This window comes from Siphateles boraxobius, unplaced genomic scaffold (assembly GCF_051911475.1).
Source record: "Siphateles boraxobius isolate OS27281-9 unplaced genomic scaffold, OSU_SipBor_1 7, whole genome shotgun sequence".
Taxonomy (NCBI): domain Eukaryota; kingdom Metazoa; phylum Chordata; class Actinopteri; order Cypriniformes; family Leuciscidae; genus Siphateles; species Siphateles boraxobius.
Genome location: NW_027509197.1, coordinates 23,521,038 through 23,545,443, shown reverse-complemented (window position 1 = coordinate 23,545,443; position 24,406 = coordinate 23,521,038). Strand labels below are relative to the sequence as shown.

General features: G+C 37.9%; 1 protein-coding gene across 8 annotated transcripts in view; it reads right to left on the bottom strand.

Moving 5' to 3' along the window:
- Positions 1-1,799: 1,799 nt before the first annotated feature.
- Positions 1,800-24,406, bottom strand: part of rnf17 (ring finger protein 17) — a 65,099-nt gene continuing 42,492 nt past the window's right edge. For all 8 annotated transcript variants that reach the window (XM_077216952.1, XM_077216957.1, XM_077216953.1 and 5 more), the window contains 22 exons: positions 18,540-18,672; positions 18,302-18,455; positions 18,019-18,134; positions 11,692-11,806; positions 10,645-10,756; positions 10,264-10,488; positions 10,034-10,178; positions 9,843-9,955; positions 8,123-8,213; positions 7,905-8,017; positions 7,574-7,821; positions 5,923-6,086; positions 5,666-5,785; positions 4,876-4,956; positions 4,626-4,748; positions 4,493-4,549; positions 4,257-4,364; positions 3,786-3,909; positions 3,430-3,568; positions 2,602-2,788; positions 2,165-2,262; positions 1,800-2,079 (listed from right to left, as the gene is read on the bottom strand). In XM_077216952.1, coding sequence (XP_077073067.1) covers positions 2,167-2,262; positions 2,602-2,788; positions 3,430-3,568; positions 3,786-3,909; positions 4,257-4,364; positions 4,493-4,549; positions 4,626-4,748; positions 4,876-4,956; positions 5,666-5,785; positions 5,923-6,086; positions 7,574-7,821; positions 7,905-8,017; positions 8,123-8,213; positions 9,843-9,955; positions 10,034-10,178; positions 10,264-10,488; positions 10,645-10,756; positions 11,692-11,806; positions 18,019-18,134; positions 18,302-18,455; positions 18,540-18,672 — 2,764 coding nt within the window. In that variant the 3' untranslated portion in view covers positions 1,800-2,079; positions 2,165-2,166. The remainder of the gene's footprint in view (positions 2,080-2,164; positions 2,263-2,601; positions 2,789-3,429; positions 3,569-3,785; positions 3,910-4,256; positions 4,365-4,492; positions 4,550-4,625; positions 4,749-4,875; positions 4,957-5,665; positions 5,786-5,922; positions 6,087-7,573; positions 7,822-7,904; positions 8,018-8,122; positions 8,214-9,842; positions 9,956-10,033; positions 10,179-10,263; positions 10,489-10,644; positions 10,757-11,691; positions 11,807-18,018; positions 18,135-18,301; positions 18,456-18,539; positions 18,673-24,406) is intronic.

Here is a 24,406-nt window from a genome sequence, read left to right as displayed (position 1 = left end):
ATATATTTGTACGTGCGGTCTAATCCTTGTACTTCCTGTAGAATTTTAGTCTGTCATTGATATTTTTCTTGGAGAGAAGTGGCTTCTTTACTGCCCTTCTTTACAACAGGTCATGTCTGAAAGACTTTGCCTCATTGTGCGTGCAGTTGCACTCACACCCACCTGCTGCCAATAAAAAGCAAGTTCTGCACTGGTGGTGACATGATTCTGTCATTTTCCTTGCGGACACTCCTGGGATGTCCTGAATCCTTCTTTACCGCAGTTGAACTTTTCTCCTTGAAGTTCTTGATCCAGTAAAAGGTTATTTCAGGTGCGCAAGGCCATTTTGATGCAAAGCAATGATGGCTGCACCTCTTTCTTTGGAGGTAACTATTACTAATACAAGAACACAATGACCGGAAGCACTTCATCCCTCCTTTTACAGCAATTAGTCTGCTCTTATGATCCGATTAGAATGATGATTTTACCCGACTCGTACTTGTTCACACTTTCCCATGTGCTGATAACATGATTAGTGAAATGTTAGCTGGTCATTTTGTGTCATGCCCAAAGAAATTGGGTTTTAGTCAAAATAAAAACAAAAACAAACCAATAAAGCTTTTTACCAGTCTTTAAAATGCATCTGATCACTCTGCACAAAAACCCAGAAACAATGGGAATCAACACATTAACTGAAGCAGAAACTTTGCGAAACAAATTGTCACTGCTAATACTTTTGGCCACAGCTGTAAATTAAAATTAGATAATTCTATAATAAATCAATTTTAAATAATTCCCTATGGCCAAGAGGATAAAGAAATTAGTTAACTCTACTAGTACCTTTTACTAGACTAGCATCATTCTACGCAATTCCTCAGAAAGAATATGGACATATTTGGTTCATAACCATCTTTAAGATAATTTAAGGGTCACTATGTATCTTTTGGCACTCTAGCGATTAAAAAAAAATATGCATTTTGCAGAAGAACATTGTTTTGGTTGTGCTTTGGCTCTGCGTGAATATGGCTGTCATACTGCTCATAAAACATTCATTAATAGGCTTAAGAGATATAACCAGTTTAGATCTCAAGGCGACTAGCTGAACACATAACAGTAACTATACCCATTAATAGACTGTATGTTGTTTGAAATCTACATATGGCAATATATCCGTTCAATAAAATACCTTACTCCCCTGTTGAGTGATAAAAACGTCACTTCACTTTTACAAAATTTCAAATCCCTCAGTTTCTGCCATCTCCGAAAAGCCAAGCCACTTTTTCAAAATTTTATTAAGAGCTGTCATGTTCTTTTTGCCAGCCGACTCTTCTCTGTTCACCGTTTTTATAAAATGGGTGACTCCCCAGAGGTTTGAGATTTAGCTGCTCCATGTCAACCTTTTTCGCTCATTGTGACAACTAAACTAGGCTACTCGTACTCCCACACCATATATGCGTCGCATGTAAACAATTTCCCACAAAAACCATCCCGCTAGGGATGGCATACCCCGATTCATAGTGAATCAGGTTAAGACAAAAACACATTTCGGAAGGATTGATGTATTCATTTCAAGTCTTGATAATTTTGAAGAAAAAGTTGCAGTGTACCTTTAAAGGACAATGATTTAAGAGAATGTAAAGTGAAAATTTCTTCAGGATGCTTCAGGTAGTGGTCTGAAGATAAAACTGCATCAATAGGTCAATTCAGCCCTTTGTTGACCATAAATGATGTGCAAGGATTTACAAAATTTGCAAAAAATGTCAGTTATGATTTAGTACAAACACTTGTGAGCTAATAAATCACAAGACTTGTGAGCCGGCAAAAGTCAAGAGTTTTTATTCAGCTCTGCTAGAACATGGAGATCTTAAACATAAACAAAATCTTTCTGCTACTTTGAAGCAGCCTTAAATTTGAATAAAAATATTAAACAAAATTAAGCATAGCTGCACAAACATAAAACTGGCCAAATATATTAACAACTGCACAAATAAAATTAGCATAAACCCCCTAATTCTTTTAACATAAAATGAAATGACTACACCAACATAATAAGTTTTGCCTTCGGACGATCCTCAGCGTCACTGCCACAACCTACTGAAACTAAAAATAAAACATGACAGACACAAATGTTTAGAGAAAGTTTTTTTTTCTTCTCTCCATTTGATTCATTTAATCTCACACTTACCTTTATTCATAATCAGCGAGGCCTTTCTCCACCAGACGTGTGTGGACAAGTGTTCCATCTGCATTATACAGCAACACTGTCAGCTGTGGTTCCGTTGCCTGAATTGCACATTTGGATAGATTTACACACATTCATACAACTGCTTTCCAATTGACCAGAACAATTCTTAATACCATGTTTAAACAGAGCCTAAATGCTATGTGAAAATTCTGTCCCCTTTTACACCTTTGGTTGTCTGATTAGTATGAGAATTCACAGTTGCATTAAAATGTCACAAGTTAAATTCAACTTTAGCTTTTCATTTACACCTTCATTGAATGTGAACTCCAACATTTAAATGTGGTCAAGAGCGTTTCGATTATGATCCAGTCACCAAAAATGCATGTTATGCCAAGTGTAAAAGGGGACACATTTCTGCAACTATGAATAAGGCGTACAGTGACCACCGCAGTGAGCTCTCCGTTCAACAGGTCGATCATCTCCAGCATGGCTTTCATGGTCCACTCAGGCCGATAAGGTATCCGCTCCATCTCCAAGCTCACGTTTGCTGGTTTGAAGCCTGCTAACTTGACGTAAACAGCTGCACAGGGATAATGATGGAGGGATGCAGGGAGCTGCCGCAATCTGCAGTGACAACACGCATGTATATGTTTTTTGATTTTGAATAGGGTTGTAATAAATTAGTTATTTTAATGCAGTGGTTCTCAACCTTACTAAAATTGTGAAAAACCTATAAAAGAACTTCTAGAACTGGAAAAAGCCATGGGCATTTGTAATTGCAATTGTATAGAGTAGAAATTGCTATTTGTAAGCAATAAATCATTAAAAAAATCCCTGTAATAATGAACACCTAGAAAAGTCATGTAATTTCATTGGTAATAAAAAGAGTAAATCCTGAAGGACATTCAGTTGTTTAAACTTCTGTTATTACGAAATGTAACTTTAATAATTACTTTTATTCCAATATATACAAAATGTAACTTTAGTAATTATTTTTATTTCAATGTATATCCACTCCAAGTTTCTGTATAAAAAAGTTTGAAGATGAGATTTTTCCATTACAGCAGAAGTACTAGTAATATTTGGGGGATCCTTTGAACACGGTCTTGGACAAAAAGGTTGAGAACTACTGATTTAATTAAAAGTGAATTAGCCAAATTCAAAATATTTTTTAGATTTCTACAAGAACGAGGCCTTAATGCAATTACAAAAATGGCCTGCACAAAGTATTGCAATGCCAATAGTTGTATAATCTACAGTCTTACTTGTTTACTGGTAAAATGTCATCCGAGCCAAAATCCACATGTCTCACAAGGAGCTTAACAGAGGGAGTGACTTCAGAAAAGCCCATTAGCTTTGCACGATAATATTTACCATCACTGTATTCGGCCAGACAGGGACACTCTGCACACAAACACACAATGAAAAACATTCAACAAATCGCTTGTTTTCTGCTGGAGCCTATTCTACGGGCCACAGGTGAGGAATGAAAAACATATGGTCTCAGATTTCAGCTTCTCAAATAAACTTATACAAAAGGCATGTATGCAAACACACACAGTACCACTGAAGTATTTGTCAATTGGTTAAGGTTCATTTCAAGGTGATCAAACATAAGTACCAATGGGGAAGTCTGTCAGCAGGCTCAGGTTTTCAACACTCTCATTCACATGCTTGAGAGCTTCCTCCAAACTCTCTCCCTGCTCCAGTTTTCTCAGAGTCTTTTCCAAAACACACAGGAACACCTGCAAGCACACATCCGATTCAATGAAAGCAATGTACAGTAAGTGACTGTAAATGAGCAGTCGTTTTTACAGCTGTACTGCAGCTCAATAGCAATCTATTTGATTTGGAATTTCATGTGAGGGTCTAAGATTTTCCCATGCTAATTTCACAACAGGTTCAAGTTGGTCACAGATTTGCCACGGTGACCAACAGAAAGCACCCTCTATGGAAGCTGTGCGGGACAACAGACAACTCTTTTAGAAGATAAATTCATACAGTGTTTTTTTTCTACATGAATGTCTGATGAATGAGGCCAGATATAAACATGTGACGGATGGTTTGAACACAGACCCATCAGCTCACATACCTCATTAGGGGTGCGGATATGCTTGACCTTGGCGGGGAAATGTTTTCTTTCTTTAGGAATCTGGAGTTCTTTATAGACCCCTAAAACAGGCTGGGGCTCCTCCAATCCCTAAAAACACAACACCCTGCTACTAAACCAGCTCTGAAATTTTAGTAAGCAAACTAAGTGATTGCTATGAAATTTATTTTACCAGAAATTTAGGAATTGTACAACGTCAACAGAAATGAAACTTCTACCTCTGTGTTTAGGTCCCAGTCATCCAAATCAAGGACAGGAGGCTTAACCACATAATCCTAGAAAGAAACAGTCAATATCTACACCTCACACAAGAAAAACAAACCCCCTCCCTCTAATCTCCACTGATCAGACCTCATGGCTGCTGTTGGCAGGGTCAAAAGTGGCATATTGGTGGTGCACCATTATCTTGCTAAGTGCCATGCCATCCACCATTATCTCTACCGTAACACAGTTACATGGATCCTCTGGGTGTTCCTGCAAAACAACAGGTTTACTGGGAGAGAGCTGACTGCTTGTCAACATGATGATTTGACCTATAAGTGAGTTCTGCTGATACATGAAGTGGTGTAGATGTAAATAAGTACATGTAAATTTACTTTACCATAATGTAGACATTAACTGAACGTCCAAGTAGCAACTCCTTCATAAGCACCACAGCATCCCACTGCCATCCCTTCCCGATCTGTAACAGTTAAAGCCTGATGATTTGCTGAAAACCAGACTATTTAAAATCACATTCAAAGAATTACTTTGATCCTTTCATTAGTTCATTAATTTATGTAAATTCAATCTCAGAAAGAAAGGTCTTGGTCTTATTTCACAAGACCATTAAAACGAAATATTTGTGTAATACATAAAATACATCCTGTTTATAGGATTTATGTATTTTTGCATTGTGAGAATATTCATTAAAATAATGTCAGATTGCAAAACCACTTTAAATGGCTTAAAATAGGCTTCATTTTCTGTATGCAAAATTACGTTTTGTAGTGCATTTTATTTATAATGGTTATTGGGATGAAATATGATCATACACAAAATAATTGTAGAAATCTCGCAGCTACAAGGTTAAAACAGGGTTTCTTGGGGTTTGTGAACCCCTGTGGGTTCATGAGTTGATTAAAAACTACAATAAAAAAAAAATCATTTTTAAATAAAAGTGTATGTCGACCTGCCTGTCATGTGACCATTAACTGCCAAGAACCGTAAATGTGTTTAATTTTTGAAATACTTATTTAGGAAATCAGATGGTACCTGAGGTAAATATTTTTAGGTCAAAGAGGTTTTTTTGGGGGGAAATCCCTGGTTTAAAGGATGCACCGCTACGAGGATGATAACATTGCCCAGTTTACATTCCAAGTGATCAAATTCAAATTACCACACACACGTACCGGTATGACTCCATTTATCTGACAAGGCACACAGAGCTGCGGCACATCCTCACAGAGAACCACTGGGTACACGTGACAAACCGGGATGCTCTCCACAAGTCCCTGATCCACATATCTGACCTGTAACAATTACATCACAAACTGGTAACAAAACAATACAACCCAAAGTGTTAAGCCAATTATATTTGATCAGAGGATTTGGGATTTTTAAATAAATTCACTTTCACAATGAAGTAATGCAATGACAGCACACTGACCTTCACGTGTCCTCCAATTACCTCCTGCACCTGACCTCTATACCAGAACATGTCGGTTCCCATGACAGCACAGCCCAAAACTCCTTTCCAGTTGTAGTTCTTCTGTCTCGGCAGAGTTTTAATGTGCTGTTGCAGCCGCTCCCGCAAGCGATCAAACTCATTCACTAAACACAGCAGAAAAGAAAATGAGTACTGGGAGAGGACATATCACAAGAAACAAATGTTCCTTGCACGTTCAACATATGACTATGGTCATCTTTTTCAACTTGGGAATTATTTCATAGGGTGTGTTCACACACGCCATGTTTGTTTCAATTAAAACGAACCCTAGTGCGATTGCTCTGTTAGTGCTGTAAATTTGAATAAGTGTGAACGCTGCCATCTGAACCCTGGGGCGCACCAAACAAACGAACCGAGACTGCTGAAAAGATGGGTCTCGGTCCGTTTGCAAACGAACTCTGGTGTGGTTCTAATTAAATATAAACGCAATATGGACCAAAGACATGTAAACGTTTACTGCAGACCAAACGAACCGAACAAAAAGTGTGAACACACCCATAATTGGGTGCCACATCACTTAGCCATTGAATGTAGTTCAATGCCTAAAAAATAGTTTGGCCACTGCCTCAATGCATCTTATAAATGTCATACATCTTGCACACATCCAGTCCATTTTTCTTCATTATTAATATCTGAGAGGTAAATTTGGTGAATGGAAGCTCTACACATGCAATCATATAGCCAGTGTTGGATTTTATTTTTAGCTTCTTTTCCTTCTCATCATGTAGACAACAGGTTAAGTAAAATTTGAATGGTTATGTAATATATTGAATTCATTTAGCAAAATGCTCCTCTAGAGTTCTTTTTTTCTAGCTGACTAACAAGTTTATGGACATTGAATGGCTCTTCTGAGGCAAATGTAATGGTATGTGACAGTTTAAAAATGGTTTTATTGAGGTCTTTCCCCATTTGTAACACAGATTAAGCGATTACATAAGACAATACATTTCAGAGGTTGTACTATTTCTTTTAACATACCTTCTGATCTTCATTCATGCTTATTTCATCCTATAACTAGTAGTAAAGAAGAAGAGATGATCGGTTCACATGCCGCTTAAACTGAAGCACTACAGTGATCTGTCACGCCGCATTAAAGAGCACAAAAACCATATCTTGTATTTCGGGGGGAAAATTGGCAGAATTTGAAAGCTGAGAATTTGTTTATTAAAGGAACAAACATTAAAAGTTATAAAGCCCTACAAATTGTTCAACAGCGATGAGGACTGTTTGAAAAAGTCAGATATTTGTTTTTGTTGACATTTTTCTGTCGCATGAAGCCAACCCTTGCTTTCCCTGTGCATATTTTGCACCCCTAACTCAGTGAGTGAAACCGGAGCACAGTCTAATTTTTATTACGGCAACACAACAAAAGATTTGATAGGCTACTCATCACAGAACATGCAGGTAAAAAGGCATTACATGCACAGTTTTAATTCATAACATGTACATTTATATTGTAGCCAGTGGCAATCTCATAAAAAAATATCAGGTTAACCAATCATAACAGAAGTAATTTACACAAAATGTTTAAGGCTGAGAGAGATGCTGAAAAGTTTTATTTGTTTTAGCTACCAATAAAAACTGCACACACCTGCTTGGTGTGTCATTGCGTAAATGACACCTTGTTCAGATACGGCCGAGATGCTCATGAGCGTGTTTCCGCAGGGAGGCAGCTCTGGAGGGGGGTAAGAGCGTGTCTGCACTCTCTCTGGTGGTGAGTTAAAGCGAGGGGTGGATGTGGGCGGAGTCTGAGATGGACTCACTTTTCTCTGTGGCCCAGGAACCTCCTCGCTCAACACACACTCCCCTGAAAAGACCGTCTCAAATGTGGAAGCAGTCCTGGGAACAGTTTACTTCAGTATATGCAGGGCTTGACAATGTTTGTCTGAATTACTACTTTCCTGCAGTGACATTTTTCTTACTTTCTCTCCTTTAGTGCAAGCCCTTCACTAATGAGAAAATCAGCAAAATTGACGTTTTGACCGGCCCGGTTCGAACAGAACAGAGACACAAGCACTGGCCTGGCGGTTGGCTCCTGAGAGGCAAATTACACACACAGAATCAGAAACAGGAACTGGCTGTAATAGAGTTAACTTCAATGGTTGATGAAGTTTTTTCATTTCTTTACATTCATTCTAACCTTTATGTCCATTACAGCCATGGCACCGGTCAAGTAGAGAGAGATAAAGTCACACGCTGTGGCTGTCCACGTAGCGCGACCACCAGCTGGCCTGAGAGTTAGAGGAAGAGAAATACGTTTAGTCCTACATAAGACATAAATGGCTGAATTAAAAAAACAAAAAAACATAATAAAAAAACTCTAACATATGCCAAATGATCCATGAAAAGTTTTTTTGTTTTGTGATAGAGACCCTTGTCCGTCCCGAGCAGTTAACTGCCCACTGTTCTTAAGAAAAATCCTCCTGCACATTAATTGGTTTTCCAGCATGTTCTGCATATTTGAACCCTCCAACAGTGATTGTATGGTTTTGAGATACATCTTTTCTCACTAAGGATAATTGAGGGACTCAAACCACCATTACAAAAGGTGCAACAAAACGCATTAAAAAACATTAATAAACCCCGGCTCTTATTTTGTTTAAATATCTTATTTTTCCATTTAATACTGCCCTTTAGAAGCTAAACATGATACTTCCATGATTCCCTGAAGAGAAAATAGGTACAATTTACTCAGCATATCATTTTTTTATCAGCAATTAACAGGGATTAAAGTGAAAAAAATTCTTCTGACAGACATTTTTTTCAGGCCAAGTCATATTCCTTTAACTTTATTTAAATAGTCGAGACCAATAGCGTTTTAAGGGGAGATGTTTTAAACCGCTTTAATATTGCCTGTTTGCATATTTTAACTTTAACTTTGTAGCCTATTAGAGAGCTGACTAATGTTTGACTGAATTGTTTGATTTATTTCTCATTGTATAGCTTCTTATAGCCTACCTATTAGGCTACTTATACTTTTATACTGGATATTATTGATCATTAAAACTGACATTTAACAAAAAGAGACAGGGTTGTGTAATGTTATATATTCTAAACTAACCCATATACAAAAAGATAACCGGAGCAGCCAGAGCGTGCTGAGTGACGCGATCAAGAACACACTGTTCCGTTTGCAGAATAACCGGACTCGCGTCCTCGGGAATTGTTCTCCCGAGTCGAACTTGGCAAGTCCGAAGTTTGCGTACTTGGTATTGAGAAACGGCTAATATTGACCCGTGTTCTGTTTTCTATCATGCGTATGAACGCAAACGCACCAGGGTTGGATAGAATCAAGTTGAGTGTGAAACCAGACCAAAGCTGTGGGGGGCGCTGGGAACAATCGTGCTCGGATTCGGACCGCAGCAAACCAGCTGTAGCCTGACATGCACTTATCCAAAAAGATTAATTGAGTGAACACGGAGCAGTTTTTCCGTGAGTGGGAATTGAAAACCCGGACTGGACCATAAGCGAAGTGATTACAGAATGCTTAGAGTGGAGAGAGGAACGTGCTTTCGCTCCAATCCAGGCTTTATCACATCCCCCTCAGCAGGGTGAATACACCTCGTCTTTCCTTAATTTAAGACCTATTCAAACTAAAATTAAGACATTTATCACACTATTTGAGAAATGAAAGCCTATTTACGGCCTTAAATTATGAAAAGTGAATTTAGGACATTAAGGAACATAAGGACAGACGGGAACCCTGCAATTGACGGAAATCCATCATAGACTCGCTGCAATTAACGGAAATCCGTCGTAGCGACGGAGAACTTTAATCCCTGAATTAATGTTTCTACATGGTGCAACTAAACTTATGAATGCAACTGTGTATGCACTACTGTGGGAAAAAGATAATTTACCTTATACCACTGAGGTTACACTCCAGTAAGAAAGATCCAATCAGATCCGCACAGAGGGGTCTGAGATTGTTCACATGGAGATTCACTTTATTACCAAAGTCACAACGCAAAACCTATAAACACACACAAGTCCAATTAAACAGCAGATTCCAACTCTTTCCCTTTTATTCAATAAGTGTGTGAACGAATACCTCTGCAACACCACTAGTGCACACACTGCACACTTTTCCTCTTTCCCAAACCCCAGTGTTATTAGCAGCACAGAACATCTCTGCTTCCCAGTGCATCTCCTGCATCTCAGACTTAGAGAAGAGACTCTTTAGCGTGTCGTGGATTCTGCAAACATTGTGAGCAAAATGGCAGCATTACAACTTCAAATGCATCTGATGACTATAGAATATGGACTGAGGAAATCAGGCACCTCTTCAGCTGGCTGTCAAACTGCAGCAGCTGCACAAAGATGTTTCCAGGGGAGGTGACGTGCGTCACACGAACTCTGATGTCTTTGAGACAGGTAGGCAGACTCAGGCTGGGCTTCAGCTCTTCTAAAGCAGGAGGGGGAGTCGGCACAACAGACCGGACTTCCTCTTCAAATGGAGGGTCCCAAACAGTCGTCTCCAAGGCCTGGGTGTCTTTAACCTGGATCCTGATAAAGCAGGAGAAAATGAACATAGAAAGGAATGCATTTTACAGCTTTGCTTGAATGAGCGAGCAAGAGGGGGAAAAAATAAAAGGGGACAGAAAGAACAAAAAACAGAAAAAAAGATGGTCCAGATGTTTCTTTGGTCTTTTTACTACTTACTGTTTACTGGAAACAGCATGGCCATTTCTGACCAGTATGTCCTCAATACTGGTTCCTGGAAAAACGTCCCCAATCTCATATAAACACACTGGCACAGGTCTAGTGTTGGACTCTGAATAAACGTGAGTGACAAGCAAAAATGTACAGTGTACCACATTACCTTCAATTTCATAATGGAAACTTTAAATAAACTACAGAAATGCAAACATTAAACTTGCTTAAAAGCATTGATGCACATCAGATGTCTGTGTGTGTTTATAAAGGGTGTAACGGTTCTCTGTTTATATATATATATATGATAAAATAAAAGTTCTCAACCCACGTGCACCGTGGTTTCTCAAATCTGACGACGCAGATGCATCTATAATATGGTTTGTTGAAAATAACGCATAAAACAGACAGAGAGTAAGGATAATGTAGGTTTCTGTAGATGGATACACATTCTATCTTCCCCCAAACTTAGTTCAATAGGAGTGCCGTATGCTCTAATATGACCAGTCATTTATCCCGTGATCACCCAGGTGTTGATAGTGCGTGAGTGCAGGTGAGACCTGAACAGCACACATTGCTATCTGTGTTTAAACTTAACTCATTTAAGCCTTGCCAATTTAAACATTCAAGAGCAAGTAGACGTGAAAGAACTTGTGTACGTTGTAGGAAGATTTGTGTGTGCAATCATCCGAAGCGCACACACGGAAAGCCGCGTCTCAGACGGTGCCCAAATATTCTGTTCTATTTCAAGTTATGTGTCTGTATGGAAAAATTCACAAAAATATTGTAAACAGTCAAGAAAGACAACATGTATCAGTGTATGTGCATATGTAGTGGACTAACTATTTTATTTTTATCTTTGCTCCATTGTATTTATTTTGTGCTATTGCTTGTAGTTTCATATTTTCTTTATTTTTATTTGACAGTAGTCCTTTTTCCCTAAACATAGCACATACCAAACCATACCGAAACCACAAACCTAAAAAATAAAAACCAAACCTTTTGTAATTTGAACCGTTACACCCCTAGTGTTTATGTCTGTAGGTGTTAAGTTACGTTTTGCCATAACGGTGATAAGTTTATGTTCCACGAGTTCCTTAAACATATCACAGGCTTCATCACTCCAGGTTTTCTGCAAACTGACCACATCATTCAGACTGCACCACAAGGCCTGAAAATAGATGGACAGATAGGCTTCCTTAAATCGGTTATATATCAGAGATCTCATGCTGATGATTGAGCTTGTAAGACCTGCTTTGACAGGATCAGTCTTACTAGTGGGATGTTTTCTGGTGCTGCGGGGTAATTTTCACGGCACATTTGATTTTGAATATTGAATTTTATTTTTATGATAATAAAATCAAAATGAAACAAACATAAGGGGAATGAAATTATTAAATTGACACACTTGAAGGATTAGTTTCATAGATGTAGCTAAGTTCAACCAAAATTGAAAGAATCATTTGCAGTGGTGTGTCAGAGTAGAGTGTCGGCGAGGAAAGATTGAGAAACAGCCGATATATATTCTATTTGGGTCCTTTAACAGAAACAACTGGAGCATGCATGATCTGGAACGAGCTTAAACATTTTTCTTATTTTTATTTGCAATATTTAGCAGTGGTGGACTGTACTTTATTAAGTACATTTTAAAAATATTTGTACTTATGAGTATTTTTTTTTTTGGAAACTAACTTTTACTTCACTACATTCCAAAGCATAATATCATACTTTTTACCCCACTACATTTCATAAAAACATGTAGTCCCTCTTGATTTTGAACTGAAGAAATCCTCACCTGCATAGGGACATGAGAGCGGTGCCCAAATCATGAACGTTTATTGTTGTAAGTGAAAATCATATTTAGGTCATGAGAGTCAGTTGTTTGTGAACTAAATATGCTGTAAAAGGGCGAGCTGTTTAAGCCCATTATATGAAGTGCTTGAATGTGGACATGTACATATTTGTGTATTGCAGTGTAGGTTTTAGGTAAAAACTAAACATAACGTTAAAATAACGCAGATTAATGTCCATGCATCTTCCCCGCTTCTGTAGCGGTTTCAAATTATATAAAAATAGTATGTTTGCATAGCGTTGTTCTTAAAATGTTAACACATTTTTCCCTATTTTGACATCCATTTTCATACTTGCACATATTGAGTGTCTGCATAATATTCCTTATTGACTAGTGCAGGCTACTTAAATTTATAATTCATAATTTCAGACCTGTAACCAATTTATATTTTAATCTTCTGATTCATGCAGCACAATCAAGTGAAAATCGCTGCACCCTATAAATCAGGTGTGCCCAACCCTGCTCGTACCAATGGACTGTCCTGCAGAGTTCATCTCCAACTCTAATCAAACACACCTGAAGCAACCAATTAAGGTCCTCAGGATCTGAAGCAATTAATTAAGGTCTTCAGGATCACTTGAAAATTAAAGGCAGGTGTGTTTAAATAGGGTTGGAGATAAACTGTGCAGGAGAGTCGATCGGCAGGAGCAGGGTTGGGTACCCCTGCCATAAATGATAAATCTATTAGGCAGTCTATTAGCAAAAGCGCTTTTCTTCCCGTTTTCTTCAAAACAAAAAGTTTCATCGTAAATTAAGTAAGCTTGCCAGCCCGGGAATGTTAGATGCAGAGTTTTTTTGTGATTGTTGCGGGCAAAAATCCTTGATTATGTGGCACATTTTCTTAAATGCAATGGAATATGCGGGAAATTTATGTGATGAAATTGCAGGAACTTGCAAAAACTGCGGTTTGATGAAAAAGAGTGTTGGGGGAATCACTTTTTTTTCCTCTGTTCTCACTAGGCTACTACCTTAATGTAAAGAGTCATTTCTTATTACTTCCTATTATAACAGGGCTCTACAGTGCGACCATTTTGCTCGCATATGCCCCTAAAAATCGATCCGTGCGAACCGGAAAAATGACTTACGAGCACAATGTGCGAGTAACTACCATAATCGAAAACCAGACGATAACTAAATAAAAACTAGTTTTGAATGACAAAAACTATGACGAAAATCTATTGACATTTAAGTCAACGAATAAAAACTAGACAAAAATGTTAGATAGTGACGATTTGTGAAGCGATCCAGTCAAAACTGATGTCCTGCTTTTGTAGATGCGCATATTTGTCCTGTAGTAGGGACGTGCTGATCTACCAGCGGCACACTGGTTCACATGCGCTGCATGTCTCATAAAATATTAAAAAATGTAAACGTCAGGGAGTATGAGTAGAGCAGTCATATAGATCTGAATAAGAGTGACGACGACGCATAGTTTTCTGTGCGCACACACCCGACTCGAAGCGTGCAGCACACACACACACACACACACACACACACACACACACACACCACACACACACACACACACACACACACACACACACACAGCGCGCAAGGACTGAATTTAGCTCTCTTTCGTGTCTGAATGGACAAATACACAACATTATGTCGAAATGTCCGTTTTGGAGAGTATTCACGTAAACTGTGTCGGTTAATTCTTAAACAGTTTTGAGTGTATCAGATGTGCATCAGTGCAAATGGATCCGCATGTCATTGGACATGATACGATGTCTTAAAGTGACAGTGAGTAATAAACCTAATGCAGTCTGTGTCCTTAATATTGATCAAGCAACAAAAGAAAAAGAGAAAAGAATTCACTGCTCGTTAATAGCTTTAATAAGGATTCATTATATTTAATTCATACAAATAAATATGTCTGCTGCTTGAAATAATAAAGAATGATGTATGCAAGTAGTTATAAAGAATGCATATTTCATTCATTGAAAGAAGACTATTCTACTTTAGGAAAAGGGGGTTTATTTAATTTTAAGATATTTTTTTAAGTCACAGTAGTTAAGTCTGTATATGTATATGTTCAAACTTTAAAATCATTCATATTAACAGGTTAATAGATGTTTTCTCCGGGAGTATATGGGTTTGGACATTTTAGAGAAATTCTAAATGAATGCATTACAATTGAACTAAACCCATTATATTTTAGTCATCTGAATTTTTTTTTTTAGTCTATTAGTATTTACTAGTATTAGTCAACTAAAACTACTCTCATTTAACCTAGTTTCTCCTCCATGTTGTGGAAAAAGCCTCTGCAGTGAAAGATGCAGATTCACAGGTGTGCCGATGTGATCCTCCTCCTGAGAGCAACACGTTCCCCTTGTTCTGTTTTACTAAAGTGATTGTAAAGTGTGATTTATACTTCTGCGTCAAAACGACGGTTTCACACCATAGTTGAACAGAAAGAGAAGCACACACGTTTTGTTTCTATATATATATATATATATATATATATATATATATATATATATATAATAAACAGTCTGTTAAACTCTGTTACTTGAACATTTTTCACTGCGCTCCAAAATGTTTTTGTGTGCTCCTAGATTTTTTCATTTAGGAGCACATGTGCTCCTTGGGAAAAATCTTAGCGTAGAACCCTGTATAAGCAAGCATACTACATCACATAAAAGTGCTGGGAATATTGAAGTTCTCATCTTGTTTTATTTCAGACTAGGGATGGCGAAAACTAAAAAATTTCTTGACCGACCACCGAGCCTCATTAGCCGGTTGAAACCGGTTAACCGATTAGTTTAAAATATGCCACGCTAATTGAAATAACAGCCATTTCGAGCCGCGCCTGCAATTTCGTAACTCTGTCGCATCTCTCTCTGCCTCCCGCTCACACACACACACTGCCCCGGCGCCGCGCTTCCACTCACGTCACTTTTTTAAAATCCCCTACAGCGCGAAACATGAGTCCCGCAAACGCGGGGCTTGTATGTAATCGGAGGACAAATGGCTCCTTAGTTTCGAAATGGTTTGGTTACATGGTTTGGGTACAAGGTGATCACGTTGAAAATAAAGGCGTTGGTCTAGCGTTAGAACCTCATTTGAAACATTGCAGCGTCTCATTTAAGAAAATGACAGCTCCGAAGAGACTCCGATTAGTTTGAGGTAACGTTAGTGCTAACAATAATAAAGAAAGATGATGATCATCATCACCTTATCTGTTACCACTGAAATGTAGATGTAATGTATTTCTACAGTATTACTACTGTATTTAAGCACTGTATCACACAAGCTGCAACTTACTGTGTCATTCTTTTTGGTGAAATGGTCCCACACACTAACGTTACGTTTCTTTGCACGCTTCATCCTGTCGTCTGCCCTTGCTCTAACCTCCAGTGTTTAGCCTGTAGCCTTTACTTTTCGCATCCTTGTGAGCGCGCGAACCCAAACGCTGTGACCTCGCGGCAAATGTTTTTATTGGTTTATTAAGTACAAACAGGCGAGTTATGAAAAATTGAGTGTGAGGGATTTGTTCACTTCACACAAAAATATCTTCGAATAAGATGGCTAACTGTAGTAGCGTTTAGTCCACTGTCTATAATAGCCTAATTTAGAGATTTTAATTTTTTAATTTTAAAAAAGTAAATTTTTAAAAAACAAATTTTTTTTTAACCGACAACTTTGACCGGTTAACGTTGAGACGGTCAACCATCGGTTAGCATCCCTATTTCAGACCTTAATAAACATGGCTCAAACATACAAAACAGTGAGTTAAACAAGTTCTGTAGCTTTATAAAAGGAATATGCTACAACTTCTGTAAAAATGAATAAATAAAATATAAAAAAATAAAATGTGTGCTTCCTGTTTTACAGCTTTTCGATGATGTTCCCGACACGTAATTACATCACTTCATAATGTTCCCATGGCAACAGGGGAAAATGGCTGCTCTTGTGTGAAGTAAATGCAACATTTTTCAACTTTCTGCTAAGATATACGTGACTTTTTTGCAACGAAAATGCGGGGATTATGAAATCATGCAAGCCCCGCATATTTTGCGCGGAAATCGGCAATTTATGCAGTGAAAGTTTGGCATATTTGAAAAAATGCATCCCCTGCATAAATATGTGGACTTTGGCTGATTATGCTTTGAATTATGCGACCGGATAATCGCGTTTTTCTGGAGGAACAGGAAAATCGCAACAGGACACGGTACAAAGCAACAGTGTCTAGTGTGAGTACACCCTTAGATACAGGATATTTGCACTCTCAGGTATGTTTGTTACCATGGCATTAAAATGAAAAGTATGCGAATATGAAAAGTACTTGTACATATGAGAGGCAGCACAATCACAAAAAACATGCCATGCACCGGCAAGTAATTATTATTTAAGACAATTCTTTTCATTTGGATATTGATGTAGGAATCGTAGTTGTCAAGTAAGTTTCATTCATATTTAACCCCCCTTTAAACAAGAATAAAATTTCATACCAGTATTGTCCCTCATAACCAGTATTCAGGGTTTCCCACAGAAAATGTGTTAGTTAAGGTGGTGGTGGGGGTTGGAATTTAATCAATTTTTACATTTCCATTTTTTTACCTTTGTAATACCTTTAAAAAATAATCAATTCCTTAAATAAAACAATGTTCAATAAATAGGCAATGTTAAAAATCGTTTAATATTAATAAAGATATTATATTAAAATTGCCAGTAGGTGGCGGTAACTTATTGTCTTTATGTGCGAGTGATCGAGTCATTCATTGAATCTCGCGATTCGTTCAAAGCCACAGATTTCGTTGCAAAATAGAGCAATAAGCCTGACTATACTGTTTTAAATGTAGTAAATCATTTTGTTACCCTTTGGTTTTGTTTTTTAACTGTTGTATAAAATCAAATGTCACATTTGAAATCGTGTGGATATTCAGGAAACATTGCATCAACATTAAAAACACTGCTGGATATCAGCCTGCATTTTGTTCGCGCAAGCGGCTCGTGACAGAATACAGACCAACTGAATGACACTTCAATTTAAGTTGAAAATCTCAAATGAAGATTGCTGAACTCCAGCTTGTCTTTGTTTTCAGATCATCCACGCTTCTTGAGCAGTGTAGAGAGAGCGCGCGCATGGTTGCCAGCTACTATTGAAAAGACCGGGTAGAAAACAAGTTCTTTTAACAGAAAAGCTCTGATTTGGGGGTTAAATTATTGAATTCTGGCATTTGTGGCCACAGCCGATTAAACTGAAACTTTCCTATTTCAGACGACAAACTACGCTTGGCTAACGTTACGTTCTGTGTAACTGCTCACTTGCCTAATAACGGTGCGCACGCTTCCAATAATATCTGACGTGGAGTGCGAGGTGCACTCAACGTTGCATGAATTTTTAGTAACAGTTAATTTTGTTATAGTATGAACTTAATCCTAATGAATCCTATTAAAGGCAAAAAATATATAATTCCTTTGTAACGAAATCCAAGACTTTGTATACCCAATTCAAGGCTTTTAAGGCCTTAATTTGAGATTATTTTTACTGCGCGAAACCCTGAGTATTACAGCCTAAATCTTACCATTTCTGGCAAAGCAAAGAACTCGTCCTTTATCTGTCTCAGATCTTTCACAGAGAGAGTCTTTCTGTAGCCAAAGTCCACATACCGAACCTCGACCATCCGACCACCAGGGAAACCTGAGAGATAAACAGAGGCCTTAACCTTCATGCATTTTATCAGAGCGAGTCTTCCTTTACTGAATGTTTATATGTTTGATATCTCACACACACACACACACACACACACACACACACACACACACACACACACACACACACACACACACACACACACACACACACACCTGTGACCTGAACCCTGCACCATTCTTGGTCATAGCTAGCGACGCAGGCATGTGAGATTGAAGGGCAGTAGATCTGGAACTCCTGGGCTGCATTGGGATGACTGTAACAGTCTTGAAGCTTCGAATGCAACAGCAGGTACTCCATATTTTCAACCTGCATTCACCAAGAGTGAGTTAATCACATTTTAAATAATTTAATAATTATCGAATTTATAATAATGTGTGTTTTTACACCTACTTGTTGAACATAGAAGTCTGACGGTGAGTTTACATGAGAAACCATAGCGTTGAACTCAACATTGATTTTAGGGGTAACTGGAGGGTAGAAGAGCAGGGGCACACTGCCAGGAGCTACTATAGGAGAGTAGAATCTGTACACAAGTTTCAGATCAGCACTGTTCATATTAACAATAATAGCAAAACAATAAGAAAAAAGAGGTGACAATCTCATTGTGTTTACTAAGGTTGGCAAAGTTAATGTGCTGTTTTTTATCATTTCATTAAGCTTGGTGTCATGGTTCACCAATAAGCATGTTTTTCTGTTTGGAATTCCAGGCATTTCTTATTTTCACTTGCATTTACATTTTATTTAATGTTTTGCCAAAACTATGTGTTCAAATCTTCTCACTTTTTAAACTTTAAACTAAATTATATTTATTAACAAAACAATTTAAAACAGCATCAGATTTATAATTTGCTATACATATTTAAATTTCATACAACATGCATTATAACCACATTAGATAGATATATAGATAGATAGATAGAGAGATAGAGAGAGATATAGATAGATAAAGAGAGAGAGTTAGAGAGGGAAGCATAAATTAGAATATTAGAGCATTTGTATTAGGCCCTGTCCACACGGAGACGCGTTTAGCTGTATACATACAAATTTTTTATCGGATCGGCGTTTCGTCCAGACGGATCCGGCGTTTTGGGAGACTGAAACCGCTATTTTTTGAAACCGGGTCCCAGGGTGGATAAATCTGAAAACGACACCCTTGCGTCTTCGTGTGTACGGCCAATCCGTATATTCTGTGAAACGATGATGTCATCACCCCACTTGTCGACTAGTCAGACACGCTAAATCAGTAACAACAACTGCGACTACTTGCTTGAGTTCATGCTTCAGAAGCTACTGAGCCTCTTTTATTTCTTTATTTATTATTTAGGCCTACTTAAATGTATTTTTATTTTATTTCTTTATTTTACTTCTTTATTTGTTTATATTTCTTTATGCTATGATGCTTGTATTTTGTCTGATTAAGACATTTCGTATTTTGTAGGGATGGGCATTTCAATCAAAAATAATATTCGACAATCGCTGGGAATAATTTAATTATTATTCAAAAAAACACACCTCTGCCCCTCATGCTCACCCGTGACACGGCGTTCGCTCCGACATTAAATTTCTCTGTACTGTAGGCCTACATGTTGTAGCCATTAAAGAAAAGTTAGTTTCATATTTATGTTTAAATAATATGTTATTTTTTCCATTTCATATATGTTGATTATATGAAAAGTGAACAGCGTGAGTAGCCTAATCATAAGATGCGCAATATCAAGACACATCATTTTGACCACTCCATTAAGTTTTGTTTTATATAAAGCCTTTCTTTAAAGTGAATTTCGTTTTGTATAAATTGTATCTTAATTTTAATCAATGTTTCATCAACCAATTGCCTGGATTTAATAAATAATAAGCAAATAGCAGACAATAGCCATCAGGACACGGAGGCGCCGACGCGATATAACATGCATCCCACGTGAACTGGAGCTTGTCTCATAAATGAACAGAAACGCAGAAATATATCTAAGCTTGAAATGTCTACTTTTAAACAAAACAATTCAACATGAAAAGAAACAGACAACTCTCTTATAATCCGTATGAAGTGTGCATTTATCTCTATAAGCACCTTCACCTACTGCGAAGGTGGTGAGTCAGCATCGTCACAGAAAACACTAGCTTATTAATAAATTAAAATGTCTACTTGCTATATTTGACACATTCATAATGCTATTTGCCGGTTCTTTGTGGCAAGCTTTATGCGTCTGCTAACTAATCGAATATCGTGACATAGGGATGCTCCGATCAGGATTTTTGCAGCCGATACCGATAGCCGATTTCTTGTCATGGTGATCGGCCGATACCGATCCCGATACTTAATATACTTAATATAAGACAAAGATAAATACAAACAAAATGGAGCAGTCTGATGCAGCCCACAAGGTTAAATTAAACATTGTCCAATAGTAAACTGTGGAGGACAACATACATTTAATCACCTAAAATAGAGAAGTCTGATCTAACTTAAACCTTGTCCAATACAAGTCTGAGCAGGACAAAAATTAAATAAATAAACTCCTAAAAGAACAAATTGGAGTAGTTTGATGCTACTCATTAGAAGGGATGGGCATTTCAAGCAAAAATAATATTCGAAGATAGCTGGGTATTATTCGAAAATCGCACCCCTCCCCCATATGCACGCACACATGCATGTACAGGCCACACACGAGAAAAGCGGAGTGTTCTGACGTTTAAATATAACTTAAAAAACGTAAACATTTCATATTTGTTTTATATAATATAATTTTCTTTTTTTAGTTTCATCATTGTTGATTATATGAAAAAGAAACCGCATGAGATGGGTAAGATAGATCATAAGATGCCCAATATATCAGGAGACGAGTGGGTCAGACATGATTTCGACCACTTAATTAAGTTTTGTTTTGTAGAAAGCCTTTCTTTAAAGTGAATTTCGTTTTGTAAAAATTGTATCTTAATTTCAATCAATGTTTCATCAAACAATTGGCTGGAGTTAATAAATAAGAAGCGAAATATAGCAGACAATATAGGATACGGAGGCACCCGCGCGTGAACTGGAGCGCGTCTCATAAATGAACCGATCAACTTAGCGTATAAGATACTTTGCCTCACAGACGTGAGAACGTATAGAAAGCTTGAAATGCTTTAAAAAAAAAATTCAAATCGATAAGAAATGGGCTACTCTCTGCTTATGTAGGCTGATCCGTATGAAGTGTGCATTTCCCTCTATAGGCGCGTTCACTACATGCGAAGATGGCGTCAACATCGCCAACTGTATCTTTGCAGCCAGAAAACACTAGTTTATTAATAAACAATTCAAATGTACCATGCTGCTTAAACATTACTTTTGCCGGTTCTTTATTGCAAGCTTTATGCATGCGCTTGATATGCGGAATATGCAATATTACAATAACGTTCATTATGGTTTAGTATTTTCTCCCATATATATTTAAGTAATTACTTAATGCTTAAATGAACTACTAGGCTTAAATGAACTACTAGTCCAGTGGTTCCCAAACTGTGGTCCGCGGACCACTAGTGGTCCGTGAGGGTACTGCAGGTGGTCCGTGGAAAGGCAAAATAAAATGTAAAATAATATTTTTTACCTTCATTTTACCAGGAATCCCCATAAAAAAAATAAAAAGTAAAAAGAATATGTAGGCCTATATTGATATAAAATTTAAATTAAATTGTCAGGTTATTGTGGGATTACTAAAATAGGCTAGTGGTGCTCGGCCGTGACGTTCAAGTTCAGTGCCGTTAGAACCACAACATGGATTGGTGGATAGCAACAGGTTCTCTGAAGAGGAAAGCGGCAGAGGCAAATATTTTGCCATTATATAAAATATTTGTCTGATTATAATTTCACCAACAGTAATTCTGGATTGCCTCCACCAAACAAGTAAATAGGAAATAAGCAAATCAGAATACTGCACGCCAAAACAGCAGTATGCGCGCAAGCGTGAAACGTGAAGTGTTTCTTCTTGCTGCGTATCTTTTACTGGGGTCTCCAACACGTCGCTCGATTGGAGGTAGCTCGTCAAGGGGCCGTTCACATATCGTGTCTTTTGCGCTCTCAAGCTCATTATTTCATGTAGGCGCGCGGCGCAGCGAGATGAAACACCTCAACTTTTCATAATGCCGCAAACGCACCGCAGTTCATGTGACAAGAACAAACAAATCAGCTTCATCCTTTCCGTAAACATTGAAAGCTCAGTCAATGAAGAATGTAAGAATGCACGTGCACCCAAACACTAGGGGTGTTTTTCTCTTCTCCGTAAATTAATCTTGTAGCAGAGCTACAGCAAGCGTTTTTCGGTGGTGGAAATCTATTAGCTACTAAGCACAACTAAGTTGTGGAGAGCGCGCATAGCAACGACAGACAGCACGGGAAAATCGGACCGAATTTTACTATTAGCTAATAATAAAAGATAAGCTAATGTGCATCGATGTAAATGTCATGTTTTTTGACTCATTCTTTTTATAAAAATGATTTAAAGGCTGAAATATGTGAGGTTTATCTTTTTATAAAACCTTTTTTGTTAAAACTTTATTTGAATTTCATTTTACTATATGTGCCTATAGGGGTGGCAGGGGTTGGCGTCAATGTAAGTATCTGGATATTTGCCGCGGGGCGAGGGCTTCGATTACCTCTCTCTTTTTTGACCATACGTGTTTGCATCCCTGAAATGAACCTGATTATGCCCTCGGGCGCTTGAGTAAATAAATAAATTAAATCTGTGGCAGCCGTTGTGTGCAGTAAACTTTCTTTTAACAAGCTGTTGTACTGATGTGATGACCAGTTATAGTTTTAATGTTAGTAAGCCTATTTAGAGGTGCGGATTAATTCAGGAAGGACTGTGTGTAGATATATTTTATTATGTGTATTATGAGGTGGTCCGTGAAAATTCTTGATTACAAATAGTGGTCCACACACACAAAAAGTTTGAAAACCCCTGTACTAGTCAACTAGAAAAAAACTATAGTCGTGCACGGGCAGCCCAATTTATTTCACATATTTCCTAACCAGCACGTCACTGCGGGCGTTCTGAGTGAGCGGCGCTGTGTGGACTGAGCGAGCGAAGCAACTCTTCAGAAAGGCGATGTCTCTGGAGGACAATTCTCCTGCGCGTGAGATTCCTTTGAAACAGACATGGCAAAAAGCTCATTTTTTTCATTGTTTCTCGACACATCATAGTAATTCCACACCGGTGATGACATGACTGCCAAATCCTTTAAGTCCCCACGCATCATGTACCTTCTCACGTTTTGACTTCATCAAATTGTGATCGGTTTGTGAGATCGGCCAAGTTTAGTGAGTACCGATCGAGTCATAAAATGTGAATATCGGCCGATACCGATCTCCGGCCGATCGATCGGAGCATCCCTATTGTGACTCATTCCTATTTTGTACCAGGCCATTTATGGTTTTTCATATTGTTCAATAAAGTTCTTGGTTAAAAAGAAAAAAAAGAAGCTACTGTTCCTAATATTGTATACAGCGCGCAAGGTTTATGCGCAAGTCTTCTTCTCTGTTTTTAGTGTATCTGTGTAGAAATACAGCGACTGAAACCGATGTAGTATACATGCCAGACCAGTATGAGGCGGTTTCAGTGGTTTTGTGTGTACGCAGATATTTCTTGAGACGGCGCCGTGTTTACGGATTTTTTTTTTTGGAACGAGGAAAAAAAAAAGATCGGATAGGGAAAGTTCTGGCTTCGTGAGGACGTGGCCTTAGTGTAGTGTTTCCATGTCTCGACAGCTACAGCCATAAGCTCACGGCACAAACTTGTCAATCAATCTTGATGGATGACAGAGGAAACTCTGACCAATAAGATGACAAACCGTTTTACTCATGTGACTTGCATTAACACATTTTGTTACACTTTGAAATGTTTCCTTGTGAAAATAAAAACCAAACAAATAAGAAAATGCAACAAATTAAGGCTTACATCCAAACAAGCGCGGAAATCAAAATGAAAACTCAACCTACTTTTTCTCTGCCCAGCGTAGCACAAATCTAGCATCTAGGGCTACATTTTATTTCTCCGTTTAATAAACAAACTATTCAGTCAGATAGGTATTTGTTGTGAGAGAAGAGTTACAATTTCAAGCATTTTATCCAAAATTTAAGCACTTTTCAAACCTTGAAAACACATCAAAATTCAAGCATGGATTTCAAGCACCCGTACAAACCCTGTAAATAGAGATGCACCGATCGACAGGCAGTCAACGGTATGGGCCGAGCATGCAGAAAATCAGCTGGTTCCGGTTCCTGA